The sequence below is a fragment of the Triturus cristatus genome, chromosome 6, assembly GCF_964204655.1.
Source record: "Triturus cristatus chromosome 6, aTriCri1.1, whole genome shotgun sequence".
Taxonomy (NCBI): Eukaryota; Metazoa; Chordata; class Amphibia; order Caudata; family Salamandridae; genus Triturus; species Triturus cristatus.
This window is the reverse complement of record NC_140589.1, coordinates 1241300221-1241326482: the sequence shown is the minus strand read 5'-3', so window position 1 is coordinate 1241326482 and position 26262 is coordinate 1241300221. Positions and strand designations below refer to the sequence as shown.

The 26262-nt window shown below is 48.3% G+C and overlaps 1 protein-coding gene across 1 annotated transcript in view; it reads right to left on the bottom strand.

Annotated features, from left to right (window-relative positions):
* Nucleotides 1-26262, bottom strand: part of BIRC6 (baculoviral IAP repeat containing 6) — a 1973616-nt gene that overhangs the window by 735540 nt on the left and 1211814 nt on the right. Inside the window, exon 45 of the mRNA XM_085609819.1 lies at nucleotides 4945-5072. Within this exon, the coding sequence (XP_085465945.1) occupies nucleotides 4945-5072 (128 nt within the window). The remainder of the gene's footprint in view (nucleotides 1-4944; nucleotides 5073-26262) is intronic.

Below are 26262 nucleotides of genomic sequence, written 5' to 3'. Positions count from 1 at the left end.
GATGCCATGCAAAATAGAGGCAGTAAGAAAAAAACATCGCATATATCCAACAATTGTACTCAGGACCTGACAAAAAAAGAGTCCGAACAAGGACACAAGGCTGGTCGTAAAAAGAAAGAGATAAAGAATCTGAGACTCTCATGCACGACCACACAAAGAATGTGGAATAGCCTAACATTAAAGGAGATCAGCCGGACGAAAACAGAATAGAGGGAGTAAAATTCGTAACCTGCTGAAGAAAGGCAAGAATGGTCACCGAAAGTGGATGGGGACACATGAGAAAAGGTGTCTCAATGGAAATCACTGGTCAGGCTCAGAACATTGATTGCCGAGTAGACACCCTGCCAGACATTCCCCTGCTCCAGTGGAAAATCCTTTAACAAAGGGTGCTCCCTGAGAGAATCAGGAGAGACCAACGGTAAAAGCATCTCAACAATCTGTACACAACCTTCCCCAAGGGGAAAACAAGCAACAGGATCCCATTAGGTATAGCAAATTATTAAAAAGAATGGTAATATGTCTACCACAAGTGCCCCTAAGAGCAGGTAACACAGGTAATTGATCTCATTTCAGAAAGAAATACCATCGACAGTGTAAATACAAAGGAGAATAAGACCTGTAGAAACAGGAACACCACTCCAGGTGACATGCTATATGGAGCTGAATCGTACAGGGGCCCTCCAAAAGGCATAACAGAACACAGATGCGAGTCAGTGACAAAACACAGGATAACAAGTTGAACATGACCAACTCAGCTGTAGAATAACAATGAAGGTTGAGAGAAGGGAAACAGAGGTATGTGTCTGCACTACCCCTATTGTCTCCAAAACAATGCAAAGCAGCATCAGCATGGGCACCAAATAAATGGAGGCCATTAAAAGACATGTCAACTAAAGTGTACAGGACTGCCTCCGAAAACCCCTTAGTACGAAGCAAAGCCCACCAGTGCAATGCCACAGAAGAAGCCATGGCAGGCCCAACCGAATCGGTGGTGTCCATGCCACACTAAATGATCAATTTAGCAGCTAGCTGCCCATCGAAAAATCAACTGGGCCAGATCGTTCCAATTAGCATCCAGAAGCAATGTCAATGAACCCCATAAGGCATGAGAAAAACTTCTGAGGACCCAAGTTGTGTTGATGGAACATGAAGCAGCACTGGTGCAAGAGAAAATATGCTTCCAACAAGAGTCTCGTCTCCGGTAATCTCTATCAAGCGAAGTACGAGGCAGACAATCCAAATCATGAGAAGCAGTAGCAACCTGAACCATGAAACTGCGTTGTCGGGTGGCGGAGAAGACCATCCGGGTCGGTGGAGGCAGGGTGGTGCTGGTGGACAATAAAACGGTCCACAGGAGCACCAATGTCTGGCTTGGACCAGACCCTTAACAAAACATGATGCAGCGCCTCACAAAAGGGCAGTACTGGCTCAACACCCGATTGGCCCAGGTGAAGAACTAGAATGAGGGGGTCGGTAGACTTTGCCATTGAAAGGAGTCAAACAGAAAACTACAGCCACCCTTTCCAACCTGTCACCCAAAGAAGAGCTTTCGCCGTGGCCAGGCCAGGAGGAGAAAGTAGACCAGAAGCAGGGGAAGACTCTAACCTGCTTGCTTCATCCAAATCGGCAATCTAACTATCCACCATAGGAGGAACCGCAGGAACTGGCTGCACAAGCCCAACCCCTTCCTCATTTTCTTCCAAAAATTGTTCCATCGAAAACACATGCATTAGCTCTGCACCAGACGTCGATTGACACCGATTGGGTATCGTACCGACGTCATGAGAAGACAGTGGAAGGGCCTCAAACAGCGCCGCGGACAGAATGAGGGGAGGTCACCATCTAAGGAGTGAGCACCGAAGGGTCGAGTGCCGAGATTAGGTTGATAGGCGCCGCAGGTGTGTACCAAGAAGGGCTGTGCACCGGTGTCGATGTGCATAAAGGCCTAGCTGCAGCAGAGGGTGAACCTGCGGCGTGGGCACAGGAAAAGCACATATCACCTCCTTAGGGCCCGAAGGTGCTCCAGGGGGAAGGTGAAGACTCACAGATGGCGTGAAGAACACAATAATAATCTCTCATTTCGGTTAAAATCGCCCGGGCTCCAGGAAAGGCAGGGAGACACAGGAGAGACTCTTGCACTGGGTCCTCAGCTTGAAGGTGTGAGGAGCCATGGGAAATCACGCCGCGACCGTGGCCATTTGCGACACGACTTATTGCGGGACATCAATGGCGAGCAACGTCTACAGGAATGGCTCCTGGAACTGCTCCGTGAAGCGACCATTGATTGGGAAGACAGAGTTCGTCGAGATTCAGCGGATTTCAACAACCGTGCCGCCAGGAGCTTCATCCGTCACTCCCGCAACACCTTAGACTTCATTTGTTGACAGGTGTCGCCACTCCTCGGAGCCATGGTGCTCACCCAAGCACCAAATGTAGACAGAATGAGGGTCTATGTCAGACATCTGTTGAGCACAAGACTCAAGGTTTAAAACTAGAAGGCATAGAAAAAAAGCAGTGTTTCAGACAAAAAAAAGTCATAGAAAGCCAAACAACATCCAGAGGAACCACTTATCTGGATCCGCGTTGTAGCGCGGAAAAAAAGAAACCGACGTTGGTGCGTCAGGGAAGGTCTTATATGGACTCTGTCGACGTCACATCTGGGAGACGATGTCACTATAGAGTTGCACGATGCCCTCAACCAAAGCGCAGAGACTTTGCTGGAAAAGGTTCCCGGATCCAGTCTGGCACCTGGGGAGAATTCAAAGGTAAAGAATCTGCAGCTATCAGATGTGTTATTCTGATGGATACTTAACTGCAGATTTCTAACCTTTGAAATTAATACCAAAGCAGTACCTCCTCACCGTTGGATTACTATGAGAACCTGAGAGTTGGTACAGTAGTGTCTGATTAAAGATTGGACAGAGGCTCAAGTAGCATCTTGACAGATGTCTAACACTGGAGTGCCTCTAGCAATGTCCATAGTCACAGCGTTCATCCTGCCCAAATGAGTTTGAAGACCCTCAGAAGGCTACTTTTTGCCCACAACTTAATGCAAATGACAATTTATTTAAATAGGATCGATTTCAGGACTATCTTTCTCTTATTTGTACCAGTAAACATGACAAGAGTTGTTTCTCTACCAGGTGCTTCTTAGTTTTATCAATGTAGAAACTAAGGGCTGCTTTCTTAGAGGTGGCTGAGAAAAAAAAACACCAAGAGTGTGTTGGCCACCCCAAATAAAAAAGAAAAATCTAATTCACAATAAAGATTCTGGAATCCAAAGTAATGTATTAGGGAAAAAGATGGAACTCGTCGACTGAACTGAACGCCTGCCATTAACTAATGTGCAGTAGTAATGTTAATATGAAAAACCATCTTCAAACAAACACCAAAAAGTACAATAAGTAACCCTTAACTGTGTCCATGACAAAGCCTAGCTAAGATGGAGACAAAACAAACAAAACAATGTCAGGCAGCTTGGCTTGAAGAGGACTGACCTCTATGTCCTCACCACAGGAAATGAACCTTAACCAGCAAACAGAGTAGGTGGACTTTGTGGATGAATGGTGAGCAGTTAAAATAACATCTACCACCATCAGCAGGAGCTAAAAGCCTCCAGCTTGCTTTTGCTCAATCTCCAAGTTTGGAAGTGTACATCGTGGGGGTTCAAGAGCAGAATAATGCCATTTTGTTGGAATAACAGGTCCTCCCAAAAGAGGCAGTAGAAGTTGAGGGCAGGTGATCAGAGCCAGCAAGTTAGGAAAGCAGACCCTTCAAGCCCAATCCGGGGATATGAAAATAAGCTGAGACTGATCCCTCCTGCTCTTTTTCAAGACCTGTGTCCAGCTACAGAGGCAAGAAGGTATAAATAAAGGAGGTTGAAATCCAATAGAGTAAGGCAGAATGCATCTCCTAGAGAGCTTTCAGGAGGAAACTCCAAGGCACACATTTAGCACATGCACTGCATGCACATCCCCTCACACATACATAAGAAACACAAGCATCATCTATGTCCTACATGAATAGAAGGAAGTACTTAGCCTGAAAGACTAATATAAAAACAAAGGCGAAATAAACAGGCAACTCCCTGCCACTATAATTTGTTGCTGCTTCCGTGGTCAGTCCTCCATTGTCTAGAAGCTGACAGTAGCCACAAAGGGTAAAGAAAGGTACACACAGGGTGCCCCTCTGGATCTTATAGTTCGCCTCTGGGCTTCATTCTGTGTCACAGGATTCCCTCAGCCCACACTGTCAGTGTGGTTTTATGAGTGAGTATAGCAAGATTCAAAACAGAATCTAGCAACATTTGCTAACATTTGTGTTGCACTTTCACAATAAAAGTTGGCTGAATATAGGCCAGAGAACATCATTGCTAATAGCCCAGCAATTAAAATAAGACAATGGTTAGCAAGCACTATTGGACAGCTGAGGATGAAATAACAGATTTGGGATTGGAGCAAAAAAGTCAATAAAAGTGAACAAAAAGTGACAAGAGTTTCATGCTTTGTTAGTCAACAGAGACACAGGAGATGCCAGCAAACAAGGGATAGGTTCTGAAGCACACTGCTGAAGGACAGAGACTGGAAATGCTATTTGTAAGAAGCAATGATGGCTGAAACCGGTGATGGAGTATCAGCATTTACAAAAGATAACCCTATAGCCAATTACTATTTATATCTCTTATGTATACTTCTCGCTATCATCCATTGTGCATTTAGTGGTGTACGTAAATCTTCTAGTAAGTAGTAAACCAAAAATTAAAACAGAGTTCCAGGGCTGTCACTTCAAAATTAGAAAAGCTACACAAATATGCAACTGACCCCAAATGCTGACTTATACTTGCTGAACAGCAAATAAACTACTTAACTATTCAGATACACATGCATGCTCTACAAAAAAATGTCTATTGAACCTTCAAGAGCAAACTCTTTAAAAGTAATGTACCTTTCTGTTGACAAAATATGTACAAGTTTTAATAAAAATTCACTGAACATCTGAGGACAAGAAGAAGAAAGATGCACTTGTAGTCGTGTAAGAAATTCTTGCATAGCTTGTGTTGCAGTTGGCCCAACCTGAAAATAAAATTAAGCAGAAATGTTACCTAGAGTTATTTCAGTTTTCTAAAAGCAGTTTAATGAAGTTACACTTAATCAGGCAGTAATATTTCATGGCTACACTAAGAACAGTTAGAGCATCGGCAGTTAATGTCTGGTAGCGTACAGCTCTCATCTTCAAACAGTAAATGAAAACAGTTAGTGAAGAGCAAAAAGTATACATTTCTGGACTTGTAATCATGTATTTTTCAGCAGTACATAATGCTGTATACAGTGATGGCCAGCATGCATTGGAGGAAGGGGGGCGGGGGATGTGGGTATTAAAAAATAAAATAAAACTTACATTCTTGCCGCAGCTCTACACTGCAGTCCTCCCTCGCTGCCCTGAACAGGAAGCGCACGCAGGCTCCCACTCAGCCAATCACAACGCTGTTTTAGCAGCGTTTTGATTGGTCTGAGCGCCGTGTTTCAGTGCTCAGATGCTGACTGGGAGCATGGGCATGTTCTCCACGCAGGCTGTAATGCAGCCTGCATGGAGAACATGCTAAGTGCGCAAGACTGTTTGGCTGGCCCAAGAGGGCCGGTGTGAGAAGATGGCTTGGGATATAGTGCACACTTGTTTAATTGGGAACCTTGAACCCATCCAGACAACCCTTATGGTGATTTTGGTGGACTTAGACAACCTTAGAAAGCTCTCTAAGTGGTAGCGGTGGAGAGCAGCCTTCAGGTTTAGTCCAGGAGTGTAAAGCAGCTTGTTTTACCATAACATAATCTTATTGGTATAGATTAAATGAAAAAGAACTACACAGTTTATTTATAAAAATATGTATTTATTATAAGACACTCACCAACACATACAGATATCTCCTAGCCAGAGATGTACACAATTCATACAATACTTTTCAATAGAAATTGGTAAGCAGCATGAAATACACAGTTGTCACCAGGGGGAGACCAAACCATATACTAAAAGCACAAGTCACTACTTGAGTAACGATGTAACTGTAAGAGACATTAGTTAGTGATGGATTCCTTACCTTAGAATATCCCCAGGCGTCACACTGGATCCGGAAAGTTTTTTGTAGCAGTACCCGTGCGCGTCAGTAGGTGGTGTCGTGCGGCTCCGCGTCCGTCACTGGCATCATAAGCGCCAAGATGACGTCACGGACACTACTTAGGCGCCACCCATGCGCACTGACGTCAGTTCTGTACACGACTTTCCACGCCAGGAACGCAGAGCCATGCAAGAAACCGACCACTGGTGCCATGAAACTAGCGGCCTGAAAGGGGAATGAGCTTAAAACTAGAATCAGTTCGCAGAACGGGGAGGATGGGTGGGGCGGTAAAGAATCTATCGCTAACTAATGTCTCTTACAGATATATTGTTACACAAGTAGTAACTTGTGCATCTGAAAGAGACACGTTAGTGATAGATTCCTTGCCTTAGAATAGATACCCCAGCAATTCCAACCCCGGTGGTGGGTCTGCAAAAAGATTACACCAGAAAGTTACAGAGAAAAGAACGGCCAAATAAGCTGTCTCTCCGGACCTGACTGTCAAGGCAGTAATGCTTGGTAAACGTGTGCAGCGAGGCCCACGTAGTTGCCTGACAAATGTCCTGCAAGGTGACGCCACGTTCCAAGGCAGTAGTGGCTGCAGTTGCCCTGGTAGAATGGGCACGCAGCCCCACAGGAGGCTCCTTCTTAGCCAAGGAGTAACATGCATGATGCACAGAATGACCCACGAGAGATGGTCCGTTAGTGCACAGCCCGACCTTTCATGGCGCCCACGTAGCCAACAAAGAGCTGTTCATTCACCCGGAACTGCTGTGTACGCTTGAGATAGAAAGCGAGCGCACGTTTTGGGTCCAGACGGTGGAGCCTCTCTTCCTCCCTCGAAGGATGCGGAGGCGGAAAGAAGATAGGCAAAGTGATGGTCTGCCCGATGTGGAAGGGCGTGACCACCTATGGCAAAAAAGAAGTACGGGTCTTTAACACCACCTTGTCCGGATGAACAGAAAGGAAAGGAGGTTTGGAAGAAAGAGCCTGGCGCTCGCTCACTCTCCTGGCAGAGGTAAAAGCGACCAGAAAAGCAGTCATAAGAGTAAGAAGATGCAAAGGGCAGGTATGAAGGGGCTCAAAAGGACATCAAATAGGTCAAAACGAGATTCAAGTCCTATTGAGGCATAATGAACGGCACGGGAGGAAATGTGTGCGTAATGCCTTAAGAAAACGGTTAACAACCGGGGACTTAAAGAGAGACGGCTGATCTGGAAGCCTCAAAAAGGCAAAGATGGCCGAAAGATAACCTTTGATAGTGCCCAGAGCAGAGCCCTGCTGGGCCAAAGAAAGAAGGAACAGAAGGACTTCAGAAAGAGGGGCAGAAAGGGGATCCACAGCCTTCGCTGTGCACCATGCCACAAACTTGTTCCACCTGCAGGCGTATACCGTTTTAGTGGAGGGACACCTGGCTGCCAGAATGACATCACAGACTTCGGGAGGAAGATCGAAAGCTGTCAACTGTCGTCGCTCAATCTCCACGCATGGAGGTGGAGGCTGGACAGGTTCGGGTGGTGGAACGTTCCCTGCTGCTGCGACAGAAGAACCTCCCGAAGAGGCAGACTGATCGGAGGATCGATCGCCATGCCGAGTAGCTCGGGATACCAGTATCTTCGTGCCCAATCCGGAGCCACAAGGATGACTTGGGCCCGGTCGCGCCAAATCTTCTTCAGGACTCTGGACAGAAGTGGTATAGGCGGAAAGACGTACAATAGACCGCAGCTCCACTCGCGTCGAAAAGCGTCGCCGAGCGAGTGCCGCCTTGGTAATTCCAATGCGCAGAACTGATTACATTGCGCATTCTCTTCGGTGGCGAATAGATCTAACCAAGGCTCTTCCCACTGCAGAAAGAGGCCTTGCACCACGTCAGAGTTCAGATGCCATTTGTTATCCATCAAGCACCGGCAGCTGAGTTCGTCCGCCCTGGTGTTCAGAGAACCTGCCAGGTGTTGAGCCACCAGGGATATGCTCTGCTGTTCCAGCCATGTCCAAAGACGCAGGGCCTCTTGACAAAGGGTCCACGACCCCAACCCGCCCTGTTTGTTGCAGTACCACATGGCGGTGGTGTTGTCCGTGAACACCTGCCCAAGCCTTCCCTTGATGTAGCCTTCCCTTGATGAAGGGTAGAAAGGCTTTCAATGCCAGCCGGATTGCCCAGAGCTCCAGAAGGTAGATGTGGAATCTGGAATGTGAACTTGGCTGCGTCGCTCCCATCTGAAACTGATTGAGAAAGTATGTCTCAAGCCTCCTAAGAGACCATGGGCAACACTTGGTTAACCGAGTCCCAGATGGTTTGGGAGCATCGGCCTAAGAGGCACGCAGTGTTAACCGACTTCAGTGCCAGGCTGGCAGAAGAGAACATCCTCTTTCCGTAGGTATCCAGCCTTTTGCATTCCCCGTCTAGTGGAGTGGAAGGGAATGCCCAGGGGTGAATTTTTAAGGTAGAGGCCTGGACCAACAACCACTCTGCATTCGAGTGCTGGGTGAGGACACTGGGGTCCCCTGGGGCAGTGCGATGGTGGTAGGTAATTGTCCTATGCACAGGATCCCCTTTGCGAGCTTGGACCAGACCCCAATTAGGACATTTATAAGGGCTTCATTAAATCAGAGTAATGGTTCTGTGTGAGCAACTATGGTTATAGCACCATGACTGCTACTGAGGGGAGAGTAAGGTCCAGGACCTCAACCTCCCCACCCACTTTCGCACCACCACTGCAAAAGTATCCTCCCCTCTGGGAGAGACCCTGAGTTGTTTCAACCCCCTTTCAGTGGGTTTCTGATGGCTCTCCCATGGGTGGGACCTCATATTCCTTGTGGAAGGAGACTCACCTCACCAGGACACTTTTTGATTGTGTGGACACTTGGACTTCGTCCGGAACTGAAACTGCATCAAGGAAGACTCCTGCTGCTCCTGGTATCGCTGTTTTGCACGTCTTCTGCTTTGTCTGTGTCTATGCTTCACTCAGGTTCTCCAGAAGACCTGGGGCATCAAGGATATCTGAATAAATCTCCCTTGGAGTGAAGGACCAGGCACCGCAACAAAGCTGACCGATCTGCTGCTCCTGTCATCCTATGGACTTCCCAAGGCCCAGCAACACAGGTGGTTGTTCTGTGGCTCTCCAGAGGACTGACCTGTCTTCCCTGCATTTTGGAGGACACTATCCCTCGTTGGAGCTACTGGGACCAAACCCTTGTGCACTGCATTGACTTGCAGTTGCCAAGGCTTGTTTGCTCTGCACTCCAGAGATCTTTGGGCTACAAGAAGCTCCAGCCTCCAACACCTCATCATTTGAAGATAAGCGTCCTCGCTGCATCCCTTGAACCATGGGCCTCTATCTTTGGTGAGCTGCCTGAGGTCCTCCTGCGACTTATGTACCTTCAGCCTGTGGGTCCTCTTGAGGTCTTCTCCTGCTTTGGTGGGATTTCCTGCTTCGTTGTGGCCTGCTCTGACATTCCTGCACTTGGTGAGTCCCTTGAACCTTGCTGGTCTCAACGATTGCATATTTTCATCTCCCATGCCAGTTAAGGCTACCAAGGGTTGTTGGTGCTCCTGCCAAACACCAATCAATTAGACAACAACATCCGATGTGGGACAGCTCGTGTATGGCTCCTGGTCTTCCAAAGCAAACACAAGGAAATGATGGACGGAGCGCTGAAATCTTTCAGACACTCACCCCCGTCACAGATATGGGTTGAATCCATCATCGTTCTTTAGCTCACTTCGCCACACCAGTTCAGATGCAGCCATATGCAAATCAGTCTTCACACAAATCCTCATGGGACCAGTCCAGCCTGAACTGCCAAGCCAGGTCTTCCCTGGACCAGAAACATGCATCCTGGGACCAGTTTCAGTGTAACATCCCTCATAAGCCAGGCTCGCATGAAACATGTGGCAAAGCGAGCAAGTGACCCACGTCTAGGCATACACTGCTAAATCAGGGCAAACAAAGCAAACACAGTGTCCCTTTGTCACCGCAGCTGAAGTGACAAGGTACTTGTCAACTCTCCTGAGCTCTCTGCAAAGGGTGGGCATTGTGCTTCTGTGCCTCGTGGTCACCTCCAACTGGCTGAGACTCTGTCCCCTCAGCTTGCAGTTTCTAGTCTACAAGAATCCACCCTTGGATTTCACAGTACATCTTCAGAGACTTCTCCAGAGGCTTTTCTTCCCAAGTATTGTATTGTCATCTACAGGAGGTTTCGAAATCACTTCACCCCTATACACCTGCCTTCCCTGGTGCAGATAACCTGGTTCCTGGGGCATTCATGGGTGGGGTGGCTCTCCAACCTTTTGTACTCTGAAGGGTTTCTTCAGGGCTCTCTGGGAAGGGTCCTTTTTCTTTAAAACCGCAACCGCAACTTCTCCATTGACATGTATGGGCACGCAGCTGTGTTTCCACTCTGCACACATTTTCTGTGGGGTTCCCAATTCCTCCGAGTCCTTTGATCCAAGAGCTGTTCTTCCTTGCAGTTTGCATTCCACTTCTTTAGTTTGTGGTTTGGTCTCCCCCTGGAGACCAGTGTATATTTGTGCTACTTACCGGATTTTTTTGAAGTATTTTGATGTGTATTGTTGATATCTTCGGCTATCAATGTGATAGTGATTGTGCTGTTTAAGCCCACTAGAAACCAGGGATTATTTTTTTTTTATTGATGTTGGGGAAGGGGGCTGCCAAAAAAGGGCATGTCTGTCAGGAATCAGTCATCGCACGCCTGCATTGCCTACGATCGCGAGAATACCCGGGGATAGCGTGGGAGGAGTCGCGAGCACAAAAGAGATGTGACGCACACAGGACGCTGTGCGTAATTCCTGATTGGCGAGTTCCGTTGTTTCTGAACCCGCTCCGATGAGTAAGAAGCCGCTCCTTTGGATTGTTGGCCGGTACCTGTTGTGAGAACTCGATTCCCCGGTCACTTTGAAGAAACCCCCGCCAGCAATTCTGATGCAAGTCTAGGTCGCCTGCTCAGCTGAGTCGAGCGGCGGTAGACGCGTTTCCCCAGAGACATCGGTAAATGCCAGAGCCGCGTTCGGCGCTTCAGGACCGGAGCGACACACGGCAGGTATTTCTCGCCTAAGCCTCCTCATCGGACTGGAGGCCTTCTCCCTTCAAGCCGCCTCAGTCTTTGGTGGGGCAGGGAGCGCTGTTGCCTTGGCGCTAAGCAGGGAATCCTGCTTGTGCCGTCCGCTCTTCCACCAAATCCTTCAGTGGGGGAGCATCGTTCGTTTACGTTAAGAGAACTAGGGTCCAAGGAGTGGTGTATTCAACCACAACGGATAGGTAGCTCAAAAAACTCATGAACCTCTATGGAAAGATAGTCTGATTGTAACTTAATAACGTCTTGCAAAGTAAACAAGGTTGTTAGTATTGGTTCACATTAACGATCACCATTTCCTCACTTCGTGCCATACTAAGACTTCTGATTTGCCATTGAGAGACTATGGGGCTCTAAGGAGAGGTTCCGGGCGTTCAGAAACATCCACGCAGTTCTTTACAGGGCACTCAGTAGACGAAGGAGGGTGGTGGTTTCCTGCTGTTCTTAGTTCATGTATGCATGTGAGGTGCCTGGTTCTGGTTTATTTGTTGGTACACTTATGATGCAATATTGATACTAGCAAAGAGAATAACCAGACACACCCAGTCCTCAGTTTGAATGGAATTGGTGTCACTAGCGAGAATTAATGAGCGTAGAGTATATGCTTTAATACTTCATTTGTGTTTGTATGTTTATTTCCTTTACAGGTTCTACTCCCTGCTGTTCCCTTCCTTCCCTTCCCTCGCTCGATTGCTCCAACCTTCCGTGCCATTAGAGCAGGAGTTGGGGACGTCGAGAGGTGAACCCCCTATGGCATCACTCGAATCCTGAGGGGCATTGGACCTGGGATGGAATCGTCACAATGGCAATGTCCCCCCCACCAGAGAAATGTAAGTCTTTCTTTCCCCAATCTGTATTATTCAACAGTCCTTTACCACCCCCTCTTCTGTAATGCAAGATGGTGCAAGTCTGGTTGGTGTAGCCAGCCCTAGCACCAGTCCTTCTTCTACTTAATTCCTGCCTATTTCCCCTGAAAAATCCCTAGAGTTCATGTATTCTCCGAAGTCCGTCTCTCCTTCAGATCCGTGTCCAGCAAAAACATTTTCGGACATTGCAGAGATCCTAAATCCAGCGGTCAATTTGGTTCTGAACTCCTCATTACAACAGGGGCTGGTTCCTGGCTGCTGGAAAAGGGCTAAAATCATCCCCCTGCTGAAGACGCCTTCTGAAGACCCCACTGTGGCTGCGAACTACAGGCCCATCTCACTGCTGCCATTCTTCTCCAAAACCTTGGAGAAATATGTCAACCTACAACTGACTGAGTATGTAGAGGCCAAACATATACTCCATGAAAGTCAGTCTGGTTTTAGGACCCATCTCAGTACTGAAACAGCTTTACTGGGAGTCTCTGAAACCATTAAAGAGCAATTGGATGGTGGAGGAAGTGCGGCGTTGATACTTTTAGACCTCTCTGCAGCTTTTGATACCGTGCCCCACGACCGGCTCTTGCAAAGCCTATTGGACTTTGGCATCAGGGGCACGGTACTTAAGTGGTTTGCTTCCTTCCTCAACGACCGCCATCAAGAAATCTGGTCCCCCCCCTTTTTCGGCCTCCATTCCCCCATGAAGGTGGGGGGTCCCGCAGGGGTCCATTTTGAGTCCATCACTCTTTAACATCTATATGGCTCCTCTTGCTCTTTTAGCAGAGTCGCACGGCGCTAAGATAGTATTTTACGCCGATGATACTCAACTGCTATTCATGCGTGATAAAGGTTGTGATTTCAGTAGTGAGGAGATTAACACCTGTTTGTCGAAAGTTTTCCCTTGGTTGTGGCCCAATCAACTGAAATGCAACCCTGAAAAATCAGATTATCTTTTTTGGCTGTTCACCTTGTGAATCATGGCTCAATTGGTGGCCTGGTGACATGTCTCCTCCTGCGGCCCCTGTAAGCATAGTGAAAAACCTAGGGGTAAAGTTAGATGTCACCTTAACCATGAAAGCCCAAATTCAGACTGTTGTTGGCACGTGCTTTGGCATGTTGAAAATGTCTAAAAAAAACGTTCTCCCTCTGCTGCCGATTGAGCACCGAAAGACACTAGTTCAAGCCTTAGTCACCTCCAGGCTTGACTATGTCAATGTACTATATATGGGTCTTCCTGAGTACTTACTGAACCGCTTGCAGGTGGCTCAAAATGTAGCGGCCAGAGCTATTCTCATGGTGAGAGCCAGAGCACACATGTCTACTCCTCTAAAAACCTTGCACTGACTCCCAATACGCAAGAGGATCCAGTTTAAGGCATTGGTTCTGGCGTTCCGAGCTTTTCATGACACGGGCGCCGTTTATCTCAGGAGACTGGTTCAACACTATGTGCCACATCGTGCCCTGAGGTCCTCTGGTCAGGCCCCGATACTTATTCCTAAATTTTCACGGGCAGTCGGGCGCTCATTCAAAGTGCTGGCCGCCCGCCTATGGAATAGTTTACCCCTTCATCTTAGGCTGGTCCAAGACCTGCTTGTTTTCAGGAGACAGCTAAAAACCTGGCTTTTCCGGCTATAATGCCTCTGTCCTGGTTTTAGTGCGACTGTTTCAAACTCTGATTTCTCTGTCCCTAGCCGGTCCTGCAGCGCCAGGACACACTGTGGAGTAGCTGTGCGCTTTACAAGAACACATTTTCATTTCATTTAATTTTCATGGGGGCAGTAGCCCCCAATCTGCCGCACCGGAGGGGGGCAGAAATCCCACTAGAAACCAGGGATTATTTTTTTTTTATTGACGTTGGGGTGGGGGCAGCCCAAAAAGGGCATAGCAATGCCCCCCCCCCCTCCCCAGAGAAATGCAAGTCTTTCTGCCCCCCGCCCCCTGGGGGGCAGATGGTGGCAGTAGCACAGGGACTTTTTGTTTTTTTTATTGACGTTGGGGTGGGGGCGGACCAAAAATGGCAGTAGCCCCCAATCTGCCCCACCGGAGGGGGGCAGAAATCAGACTAGAAACCAGGGATTTTTTTTTTTTTTTTATTGACGTTGGGGTGGGGTCAGCCCAAAAAGGGCATGGCAATGCTTCCCCCCCCCCACCCACCCCCCCCCCAAAAAAAATGCAACAGTCTTTCTGCTCCCCCCAGGGGAAGATGGGGGCAATAGCCTCAGGAATGTTTTTTATTTTTAATTCATCGTTGAGGTCAGCCCAGAATGCCACAGTCAGCCCCCCCCCCCCGCGGGGCGTATGGGGGCAGTGGCCGCTGATCTGCCCCCAAAACCCACTAGGTGCCAGGGATTACGCTGTCTTTTTTTATGTGTGGGGGTGGGGGCTGCCCAGAATGGGCATACCAATTCCTCCACCCCCCAAAAACATAGCCACAATCTTTCTGCCCCCCTTGGGGGCATATCGGGGCATCCCCCCCTCCCGCTTCCATCCCTGGGCAGCAGAAAGCCCACTAGGAACAGACTTGTTTTTAGCAATGTGCCTACCTGTGGATTGTGGGTCCTAGTGCAGCCAGCACATAGGGAAACCTAGCAAACCTGTACACTTTTTTTTAAACTAGACACCAAGGGGAATCCAGGACGGGGTGACTTGTGTGCCTCTCACCAGGTTTTGTACCTAGAATCCCTTGCAAACCTCAAACTTAGTTAAGCTAGCATTAAAAATGCAATAGGTCTCGCCTTTCATTAATTTAAAGCCATATGCTTTGCTATACAACACCATTAGCAAAGCAAATAGCTTTAACTTAATAAAAGGCGACACATATTGCATTTGATGCTTTTTTTTCTTGCAACTTCAACAATCAGGCGTTACTGTCTCTGAGGTGTCTGTCTTTTGCTATATTGCCAATCAATAACATCTTTATTTTGGTTACAAAAGCTATAATAGATGCAGCAGAATAAACAAATCATCTGAAATATACCCAAATGAATATGAGCAAGCACTGCTCACAAAAAATCAGTCATCAACATTACAATGTAATTCTTTAATTATTGCTTTGATCTGACACTTATAGCCTAAGACACAAAAGATGCAAACTGTGGAACCAACTTCAGTTGAATGCAAATGCTGTAAAAATAAGAGAGCTGGTCTGCAGGGTCTCAAAAAGGCATTATTCAGCAAGGGTCGAATTATACATTATTAAACGGCGTAGTCCTGCTCTGAGATTTCGCACCCCGCATTGAAACAAAGAGCGCCACAGTACCAGAGTTTGGACCTCTCGGCGCTACGATTTATGTTTAGGGCATGGGCTGCCACCGCTGACAGACCGGTCATATTCGGTCCGTTTTGGCTTTGAGAATTATGACGGGTAAAAGTGGAAGGTTTGGGCGAGGCTGAAAGACTGCAAATTCATACGAGTTTGTAAAGAACATTGCAAAGCCTACTGAAAGGGGAACAAAATTGAAAATAAAAGTCCACTGGAGGGAGATAAAATGTAGCAAATGAAAGTACAAGTTACTTAACTCCGGTAACAATGTATCTGTTAGAGACGATTCTAGCTTCAGATTCCCCGGCGCGCTGACGTCAGTTTGCTTCGGAGAACTTCTCCACGTCACAACAGGGAGCCATCACAGAAACAAAACAGAGAGAAACAAAGGGTGAGGAACAGCACCAGTTGGCACCAAGGTACTAGAAGGCTATAGTAGTGAAGCCATAGCAGGGAAAGAGCAGAGCACCACTCCGAGGAACAACCGAGCAAGCCAAGGCCATAGCCATCCTGGAGGCACAAGTATGTGAAAGCGCCGGAACAGAAAGAGAGAGATGCTGTAACCACAAACCACACAGTGAAGGGCCACTAGCCCGGAACAGAGGAGCAACAGCAATCCACCCACAGACTACACTGTCAAGGAGGGCCATATCCCCCTGAAAGGAGCAGGAGGTCAAAGGACAGGCAAAGAATCCCCAATGCATTAGACCGCAAGGGGATCGGAAACTCCAAACAAACAGAGGGGAAAAAAAGAGCAAAAGGAGGTCCCTACGCTGGAGAGAAAACAGCTGGAGGGAAGCAAAGGCACGCAGAAACCAACCATTCCTGTATCAAAAGAAAAGAGGGGGGGGGGGTGGAACAATCAAGCGGAACCGGACAGCCTGACCTGAAGAAAGCGAAGAGGACACCCACAGAAGACAAGCCACTCAGAGGGAGGCAAGTGCAGAAAACCAAGCTGAGGGTCCCCACAGAACGGGGAGGAAGGGCGGGTCGTGAAGGAATCGTTACCGGAGGTAAGTAACTTGTACATCTGATAGAGACTACTAGCCGTAGAGTCCTTAACGTAGAATAGATACCCTAGCCATACCCAGAAGGGAGGAGGGCCTGCGAGAGAGCCTCCCCAGCAGGAGAGACACAGGGCCCCAGCAGGGGACATGTCACAGCAACAAGAAGGGAAGGCCAGGAGATCCCAAGCCCAACTAAGGGAGAACCGCCCATCACCCCGCAGGGGCAGACAGCACCCGAAGGGCCTCAAGGAACAAAAGAACCACCTCGAACCCCAGAGAGAAGAGGTAGAACTGGAGGCAGGGCCCGCCGTAAGAAGCACACATAGTGATAGGAAACAGCCGAACACAACTCGGCCGCAAGCAGCGGACAAGGCAGGAACGGCCTCACCGCCAATAGCGCAGACGTAAGAAGGAAGGCACAGATGCACAAAGCCCCAGCGGATGCAGGGGCACAAGGGAACACATCAAAGGCCACGACGGTGGACCAGAACAAGCAGGCATGCGCAGGCAACACCATGGAGCAGTGCACCAGAACAAGCCTGGCGCAAGCCGAAGGCAGAAGCCACGGAGGGCCAGGACACACCCTAAAGGAGGGGCCGGTCCCGTTACACACACTGACCCACGAAAGAAGTGTGACCAGGCAGAAGAGAAAGGGAGAGAGAGACACGGAGGATGGGCCCAGGCAGTCAACCAGAACACAGAAAGCCAAGGAAAGCCAGTCCCTCTGGAACACCAGACAAGAGGACCAGGCCGAAATGCTGGACAGAAGGGCGGAATCGCCACAACACCACGCTGCAGACAGCAGGCCAGACTGGGCTAGCGACGTAGCGAACCGGGAGAAGGACAGACCTAGGCGCAACGCAAGCTGCGCCAAGACAATTGTCAAAGAGACCGCACCTGCGATATACCGTGACGCCAAGGAGAGCAAGGAACCCGAAAAGGGCGACCACACCTCCCCAGCACATGACAGAGCTATGTAATAGCTACAAGGACCCCACATAGGGTATGCTACGTCCCAAGAAAACATGGGAACACCTCTTAGGAAAAGATTCCGCAGCAGAGGAAAAATAGAAAGGCCTGCGGGTAAAACCGCAGACGGCTTCCCAAGCAGCGAAAAAAGAAGACACGAAAGGCCCAATACCAGGACCTACATGGGCTTACCAACAGTCAAAGCCACAAGTCAAAAAAGGGGGCTGAACCAGCAGCCAACAGCACCGAAGGGCCAACCGAAGGACCCAGAAGGCACACCAACCACACAGAAAACACAACCGGGGCTACCGGACACTAGACCCCAGAAAACAATGAGAGAACACCTCCCAGAACACAGCAGAGGACCGACATCCAGGTTCACTGAGGGGGAGGAGGAGGAGGAGGACGAAGCCCCGCAAGGAACCGCTGAATGGCAGAATACGCAGAGGCATGAAGCAAAAGAGCGCCATTGAAAGGGAGGTCAACCAGACGCTCCCTAACATTCTCAGGGAAAACACTATCCCTCAGCCAAGCATGGCGACAGAGGGCTACCGAAGAAGCCATAGTGCGACCAAGAGCCGCAGAAACATCTAGAGCCGAGCGAAGAATAAACGCGGCCAGCTCCCGGCCATCCAACACATGGTGCCGCAGATCAGCGCAGGCACCCTCCTAAAAAGCGCAAGACAGAAGGGACACCATGGAATCCCACAAGCCGGAAGTGGCTGTGGCTAACACACAAAGCGTGTTGAGCACCCGCAAGGTAGCACTGGAGGAAGCGAAGATGTTACGCCCCCATGAATCTAACCACCGGAAAGGCAGTCTGCAGAAGGGTGGAAGGAAAGGCAGACCGGATCATGCAGAGCAAGACGGTGGCGGTTTAGGAGCGGCTGGGGCACAGGGTCCCCTGTGGCAGGACGCCCCAAGGCCCCCCCAAGAGAGAATTACGGAGCAAAGCTTCGAAGGGAAGAAGCAGCTCCCGTCCACCAGAGCCCTGATGGAGAACCTCAAGCAAATGAGCCGTGGAGACAGCCCGGGCGAAGGCAGCACTCGCCTCTGTAGGGCAACACAGTGGGGAGAGCAATTCTTCCGTGGGCGACGGCTGTAAGCTAAGCTGGCCATCCCCCAGCCCAACCGGAGGAAGAAAAGGCCAAGCTCAGAACGGGGGAAGGTTGACCGATGAGTGGGGAGCCTGAGGCGCCTCTGGGGAAGACTGTGGGCGCGGGGACGGCGAGGACCCCTCCTTGGAAGACGCTGGGGAAAATGCCACGACGCGGTGTCCCGTTTCCTGGGAAGAAGAGACAAAAAGTTGCCGAATCTCTGGAGAAGAGGGGGCCTACGAAGACGAATCGACGACCCGACGCCGGCACGGCGCCGTGGAGTCTGCCACTGGCATCAGCGTGGCGTCGACCAGCGCCGAAGGGGACACCGAAATGACCTCCACTACGATCTGTGCAGCGGGAGAACGAGGCGGGGTCGGAGCCAGGGTGGCTAAAGAATGGCACCGACTCGACCTCCGACGAGGCAGCCGCCTGCGTGGAGAGACGAGGGGGACCCGGGGACGTGCCCCGGCCCCTGGCCAGCCCCTGCGGCACCGCCAGAACGGCAGCCGCCGGCGCCTGAGAGGCATCAGCTCGGCATCGGACAAGGCCTCCGCCTGCCACGAGGACCGAGGGGGACTCGAGCAACCTCACGCGACACCACAGGGAGCCCCACGGGGGTTTGCGGCAAGGCAGGGGCGCCGTGGTTTGAATGGGGGAACCCCGTAGGGCCGCACCCCGACGGCCACCCCATCTCCAAGACCTGAAGCCGAACCTGTTGGCGCCGGAGACTCTGCAGAATGTCCCGCACTTGGCAAGGGATACGCAGACGTCCCAGGAAGAGGAGGAGGAGCCAAGGAGGCCTGCAGGGCCGCAGCATAGGCCTCCATTTAGACTCTGGTCGCGCCCACGCCGGGAAGGGTGACAACGCGCAAGGGCGCACGACCCGCGGAGGACCCATGTCCTTCACAGGGCAAGGACCGGGCCTCGGGGACAAGCTGCGACACTTGCCAACGGGCGAGTGACCTGGACATGCGGGCCGAGAGGTGCTTCATCCGGCGCTCCCGCCGGGACTTTGGCTTCATCTGCTGACAAGCCTCGCAGTCCATGGAGTCATGGTGCTCACCCAAACACCACATACAAATGGGGTGAGGGTCAGTCGCCGATATCTGGCACGCGCAAGACGAACACGTCTTGAAGCCCAAAGGCATTCGCACACGGTTCCCAAAAGCGTGAAAAGAAGGCCTGAAAACAGGCCAGGGACACGATCCGGATCCGTGTGGCGCGCGGAAAAAAAGGAAACTGACGTCAGTGCGCCGGGGTGGGGCTTATGTAACCTCGTTGATGTCACGCCGGCAGACAACGGCGGGCGGAGTCACGTGGTGCCGCCACCCAGTGCAGAGATGCTGGGACAAGAACATTTTCCGGGTCCAGTCTCACGCCTGGGGATAATTCTTCATTAAGGAATCTGCGACTAGTAGTCTATCAGATATGATGCCATGAAAGTAAAATAAAATAGAAGTGACCACCAGGACCATCATGCCCTATGTGAGCAAGGGCTGACTGTAAGAAGAACGGGATTTCCACAAGCATGGTTAAGACGGGGGAGGGAAAGTGAAAGCGTGCCATGCGCGCGTTGTGCTGAAACGCCGTGACCTGTACGCGTGCACATTTCCTGACCATACGCATGCACATCTTTTGTCTGTCCGTACGCGTGCACATAGAATCCATATTGATTCCAAAAGGCCCTCACATGGCGAGAGCAGCGCATGCGCGCTGCTAACGCCAAGCAGGACCTAAAGAAAACAAATTTTCTTCCCATTTCTGTGATGGAAAGTTCTGGGATCTGCGTGGATCCACAAAATTCCACCATCCTGCATTTCCCAAAGTCTCCAGAGAAAAACTGTATCTCATGTGTGGGTAGGCCTAGTGCCCGCGTCAGGAAACGGCCCAAAACGCAACGCCGACACACCACATTTTCACAGTGAAATCTGACCCTTTTTGTGCAAGGTGCCTAGCTGTAGATTTTGAACCCTAGCTCTACTGGCACCTAGGGAAACCTAGCAAACCTAAACATTTTTTAAAAACTAGACACCCAGGGGAATCCAGGATGGGGTGATGTCATGACCTCCGTAGTAAGCTCCTGTGTCAATTCAAGAAGAAGAAGGATCAAGAATAAGTACCCACAATGGCGGAGGCGAAGTCCAGTTTGGAAGGCAGCGTTACGATTGATTTTGCGGAAGACACGAGTTCCGCTTCGTTCATGCAGCAAAAGAAATTAGTTCACTTCCTGATTGGGTTCTCGGTCTAGTTGTTTTGACTCGAGATTCCCAATCAGGAACAAAGCGCCTGCGCGAGCCACGCGCGGCGCACTTCAACCGTCTTTCTGACAGGAGCGGGTGTTTCCTGCCGCTCTGACTGGAATTCAAATTTATAGTTGGATTCTTGGATAATATTGTGATTCCAGTATAAGAGCTCCTTATGCAATTGATATTTGTGACATTTTCAGATGCCAGGTCTGTCAAGAGGTGACTTCTTCTATCTACAGGATAGTCGTCGCTTTTTCTGCATAGCAGTGAGGAAGAGTTACAGAACCGGAGTATGGTGAGGGAGTAGGCTTCTGTGAAGAGAAGCAATCTCCAGAATTCAAGTAAGGACATTTTGAACCATCCTAGCACAAGGCAATTTTCTGTCAGCACGTTCTAAAGCAGCGCTGTCAGTTTGGTAAGCAGCCTGACAGGATTATCTGATGCCAATTCTGAAGTATTCCTTGTAAAGAACTGAGACTTGAAAAGCCACATGTTATAGAGAGTTAGCGGGCCGTGCTAATTCAGAGAGGAACTTGAGAGACAGAGTTTTGAAGAGAATTTAGTTCCTGGAGAACTTAATCTAAAAGGAAAGATTCCATTAGTCCAACATCTCTTTAACAGCTTTACCTTACTGCGCGTAATTAAGCATATATATCAGAGACTGGTGGTTTCTAAAAGTGCGCAGAGTGAATTGACAGGAAGTTCTTCCAATCGATCATAATACATCAATTCACAAGAGAGTGGCTACCCCTCAGAATTAAACAGGTAATTAGGGACAAATTAGGTAATACATGTTTAGCCTTCAGGTTAGGGACAGTATTAATTGTTTGTGCTTTTTGCAGGTCCCAGAGCAGAACCACAGAAGGAGGGCCATAACCTGAGGGAGTCTCTCTTATTTTTCTTCCACTTCCCCTTTCCCCTAACCTGGATTCGGTAGTAGTTCTTTGTTAGACTACTGCTGGCTACAGAGTTGGGGATTTGCGGAACAGTCATCGGCTTCTGAGGAGATCGCAAATCCAGTATTCTGACAGATTGAAGTGCCCGCCTCTTATTGAGGAATTAGATCTCCTCCCGAGCACGATGGCTGAAGGGATAGATTTGAAGGCTTTAGCCACCATTTTAGATGGGATGCAGAAGCAATTAAATGATTCTGTAGAAGAAAACAAGGCTTTAAGAGCAGAGGTTAGAAGAACAAGTCAAGAGTCAATTCAGATTAGACAAAGATTAGAGGAGATAACTATTGGGGGAATGCCTGGGACAGGGGTGAAGGGTTCCCAAGTTTTTTCAGGTAATCAGTCCGCTTCTGAAGTGGCCACACAAGTCATACACGCAGTTTCCCCAATCATTCCTTTGGCCCCCCCAGAAAGATTCAGTGGGGACCCTCAGAAAGCTCAAGTATTCTTAACTCAATGTTCACTGCATTTTTTGTGTAGACCCATAATTTTTTCGGAGGATCAATCTAAGGTGGCATTCATGCTGTCTTATCTGACTGGCGATGCGGCTGCATGGTCGATGTCCTTGGTAACCCAGAATGACCCCTTGTTGTTTAATTTTGAGAACTTCAAGGTTGAATTTTTAAGAATTTTTGATCGCCGATCTGCATCTCAGGCCACAGATAATGAATTACTGGAATTGAAGCAAGGCAACAGAGATTTGGTGGGATACATAGCACACTTCAATAAGCTAATAGTAGAAACTAATTGGCCAGAATCCAAACGAGCAGCAATCTTTTATCGAGGGTTAAAAGATGAACTAAAAGATGTTTTGGCTCAGATCCCCAGTAGACCCTCTGAAGTGTCTGAACTAATAGATTTGGTGTTACAATTGGACCATCGGATTAGTGAGCGACGTCATGAGAAAAGAAGAGACGTTCGACCATTTCCGCCTCGATTAGACCGGGCAAGAACAGAAACTCATCGCTCTTCTGAGTCACAAAGTAATGAAGAACCAATGCAGATTGGATCTATTCGTGGTCCCTTAACAAAAGAAGAGAAAGAAAGACGCAGATCTAGTCAATTGTGTTTGTATTGCGGACAAGCTGGACATTTTGTAAAAGAGTGTACAAAGAAACCAAAGACCTCACAGCCGTTAAAAGGTCGGCTCCATCTGTAGAAGGGGTTGCACAGGTGGAAGCGAATTTCAAGTCAGCTCCAGATTCCCAGCAAATAGCAAATACCCTACAGTCATCCGCACCTCACCTAGTGATTACATTCACAGTTAAGGTTCGAAACTTGGAGTTGCATGGAGTCTCTGTAATGTTAGACTCTGGTGCAACAGGGAACTTCTGCGATATTAAATATGCTCAACGAGTGGGAATTAAATTCGTCAAGAAACAAATTTTAGAAGCAGTTCGGGCAGTAGATGGAACCAATTTGTCCTCTGGGCCAATCACGCACCAGACAGAATTGCTTCGTTTGTCAGGGTTGAATGGACACACTGAGTTGATTACATTCAATCTCATCGATGCTCCGCAATTCCAGTTGATACTGGGCTTACCATGGCTCACAGAACACAACCCTAGCATTGACTGGAATCAAACAACTGTGCAAATGAATTCATCTTATTGCGAAGAGAATTGTTTCAAAGAACCCACCCATGAACACAAAGAATCACCGGTTAAGGAGTTAGTTCGTCGTCCCGCCATCATTTGCTCTTTGGCAACTCAAGAAATCCCATCTGAATATCAAGAACTAGCTGCGGTGTTTGATAAGAAAGAAGCAGAAAAACTTCCCCCTCACCGTCCCTATGATTGCAAGATAGAGATTGAGCCAGGAGCCATATTGCCATGTAGCAGAATTTACGCGCTAACCGAAACTGAAAACCAATACCTCAAGACCTATCTGGATCAGTACTTAGCAAATGGCTTCATCCGCCCTTCTCAATCTCCGGTCTCCTCCCCTTTATTCTTCATTCCTAAAAAGGATGGAGATCTCAGAACTTGCATCGATTATAGAGCCTTAAATCGGGTGACTATAAAAAATCGTTACCCCTTACCTTTGATTTCTGTTCTGTTGGATCAAGTCAAGAACGCAAGGGTCTATACTAAGTTGGATTTGCGAGGGGCATATCATTTAATTCGTATTGCCCCGGGGGACGAGTGGAAGACAGCCTTTCGCACTCGATATGGTCTTTTTGAATACCAAGTAATGCCATACGGGTTGTGTAATGCCCCAGCAGCATTTCAACATTTTGTTAACGATGTGCTCCGAGAGTATTTGGACAGAATTGCAGTAGTTTACATTGACGACATATTGATCTTCTCCAATACAGTAGATGAACATGTCTCCCATGTGAAAACCATTTTGACTAAGCTGTTGGAAAATCATCTTTATGTAAAACTTGAGAAATGCGCCTTTCATGTGGATAAGGTGGAGTTCTTGGGATTTGTTCTTTCTCCCGAAGGAGTTAGCATGGATACCGCCAAGATCAAAGCAGTGCAGGAATGGCCGCCTCCAAAAAATGTGAAGGAGATCCAGAGTTTTATTGGATTTTCAAATTTTTATCGAAGATTCATCCCTGACTTTTCACTCAAAGTCAGTCCCCTCACTCGACTTCTGAAGAAGGGAGTCAAATTTGATTGGTCAAAAGAAGCTGAGGAAGCCTTTCAATTTTTGAAGAGATCTTTTACGCAGGCCCCAATTTTGTTGCATCCCAGAATTGAGGAACCATTTTTTGTTGAAGCGGATGCTTCTGATTTCGCAGTTGGAGGAATTTTATCTCAGCGGCACTGTAATACCGGCCAATTGCATCCAGTGGCCTATTATTCACGGAAGCTAACTCCTCCGGAATGTAATTACTCAATTGCTGACAAGGAGCTGTTGGCTGTCAAGTGTGCATTTTTGGAGTGGAGGCACTATTTACTCGGAGCAAAACACAAGGTCACTGTTTATACAGATCACCGAAACTTACAATTTTTAAAATCAGCTCAAACTCTGACGGCGCGACAATTACGTTGGTCATTGTTTTTTGCAGATTTTGATTTTGTACTCACTTTCAGACCTGGAATCAGTAATGCTAAGGCGGACGCCTTGTCCAGAATAAATGCCGACGTTTCAGGAACTCAAGAAATAAAGCAGAACATCATTCCTGCCGAGAAAATAATAGTCACAATCTCCAGTGTAGACTTAAGGCAGGAGATCAAGAATTCAATGACAGAAGATGAGATGAGAGAATGGACCAAAGAGGAACCAGGAAGAGTAATTCGAGAAGGTCTTCCATATCAGAGCCATAGACTGTATCTTCCCACAAAAGCATTACAAGAAAAGGCTCTCAAGTCCTGTCATGATGAGTTGCTTGCTGGTCATAAAGGAATTCATAAGACCTCAGAATTGGTGGAGAGAAATATTTGGTGGCCAGAGATGAAAGCTCAGATAAGACAGTATGTTTCCACCTGTGAGAGATGTTTTGAGGGAAAATCAGATCACTTCGCTCCACAAGGCCTTTTAATGCCCATGCCTACCCCCCCTCATCCCTGGCATACTGTCTCTATGGACTTAATTGTGGATCTTCCTACAAGTCAAGGGTTTAACACCATCCTGGTTATGGTAGACATGTTCTCCAAAATGGCACACTTTGTTCCCTTAAAGAGAATTCCACGAGCTCCTCAGTTAGCACAGATATTCTCCCAACACATAGTTAGGTTACACGGAATTCCAAAGGTCTTAGTGTCAGATCGTGGATCACAATTTGTCTCACACTTCTGGAGGGCCTTCACAAAGACATTAGGAATCGACTCCCGTTACTCCACCAGTTTCCACCCAGAGACTGATGGACAAACGGAAAGAGTAAATCAAGATTTAGAGCAATATTTAAGACTCTATTTGCGGGATCAAAAACTAGAATGGCCAGAGTTAGTTTGGGCAGCAGAATTTGCTTACAATAACGCCAAACATTCCTCTACTGGTTATACCCCTTTTTATTTAAACTATGGAAGACACCCTAGTTTAATCTTCGAAAAAGAAGAAAAGTCAGTTCCAGCGGTAGCAGAATTTGCAAAAGAGCTACAAAACACCTTAGTGAAAGCAAATGAAAATTTAGTCAAGGCTAAGAGTTCTTATAAAAATCAAGCAGACAAAAAAAGAAGGGAGGCCCCGACATTTAAAACTGGAGATAAGGTTTGGCTGTCAACGAAGAACTTAAGGCTAAAAGAAAATCGAAAATTTCAGCCAAGATTTATTGGTCCTTTTACAGTGGACCGTACAATAAATCCTGTCACTGTGAAATTGCACTTGCCCCCTTACTTAAAAGTGCATCCCGTATTTCATGTGTCTCTTTTAAAAAGAAGCCCACCAGATTTACGCCCTCTAGCTACACCAAGACCAGTGTTAGTGGATTCAGTTGAGGAGTTTGAGGTAAATAAGATTTTAGACTCCAAAATTAGCAGAGGCAAATTGTATTATCTGATCGACTGGAAGAACTTTGGTCCAGAAGAAAGGTCTTGGGAACTTCACAGCAATGTTCATGCTCCAAGACTAACTCAAGCCTTTCACAAGGCCAACCCAATGAAACCCTCTTTGAAGAAGGGAAGCTTCTTGGAGGGGGATACCGTCATGACCTCCGTAGTAAGCTCCTGTGTCAATTCAAGACGAAGAAGGATCATGAATAAGTACCCA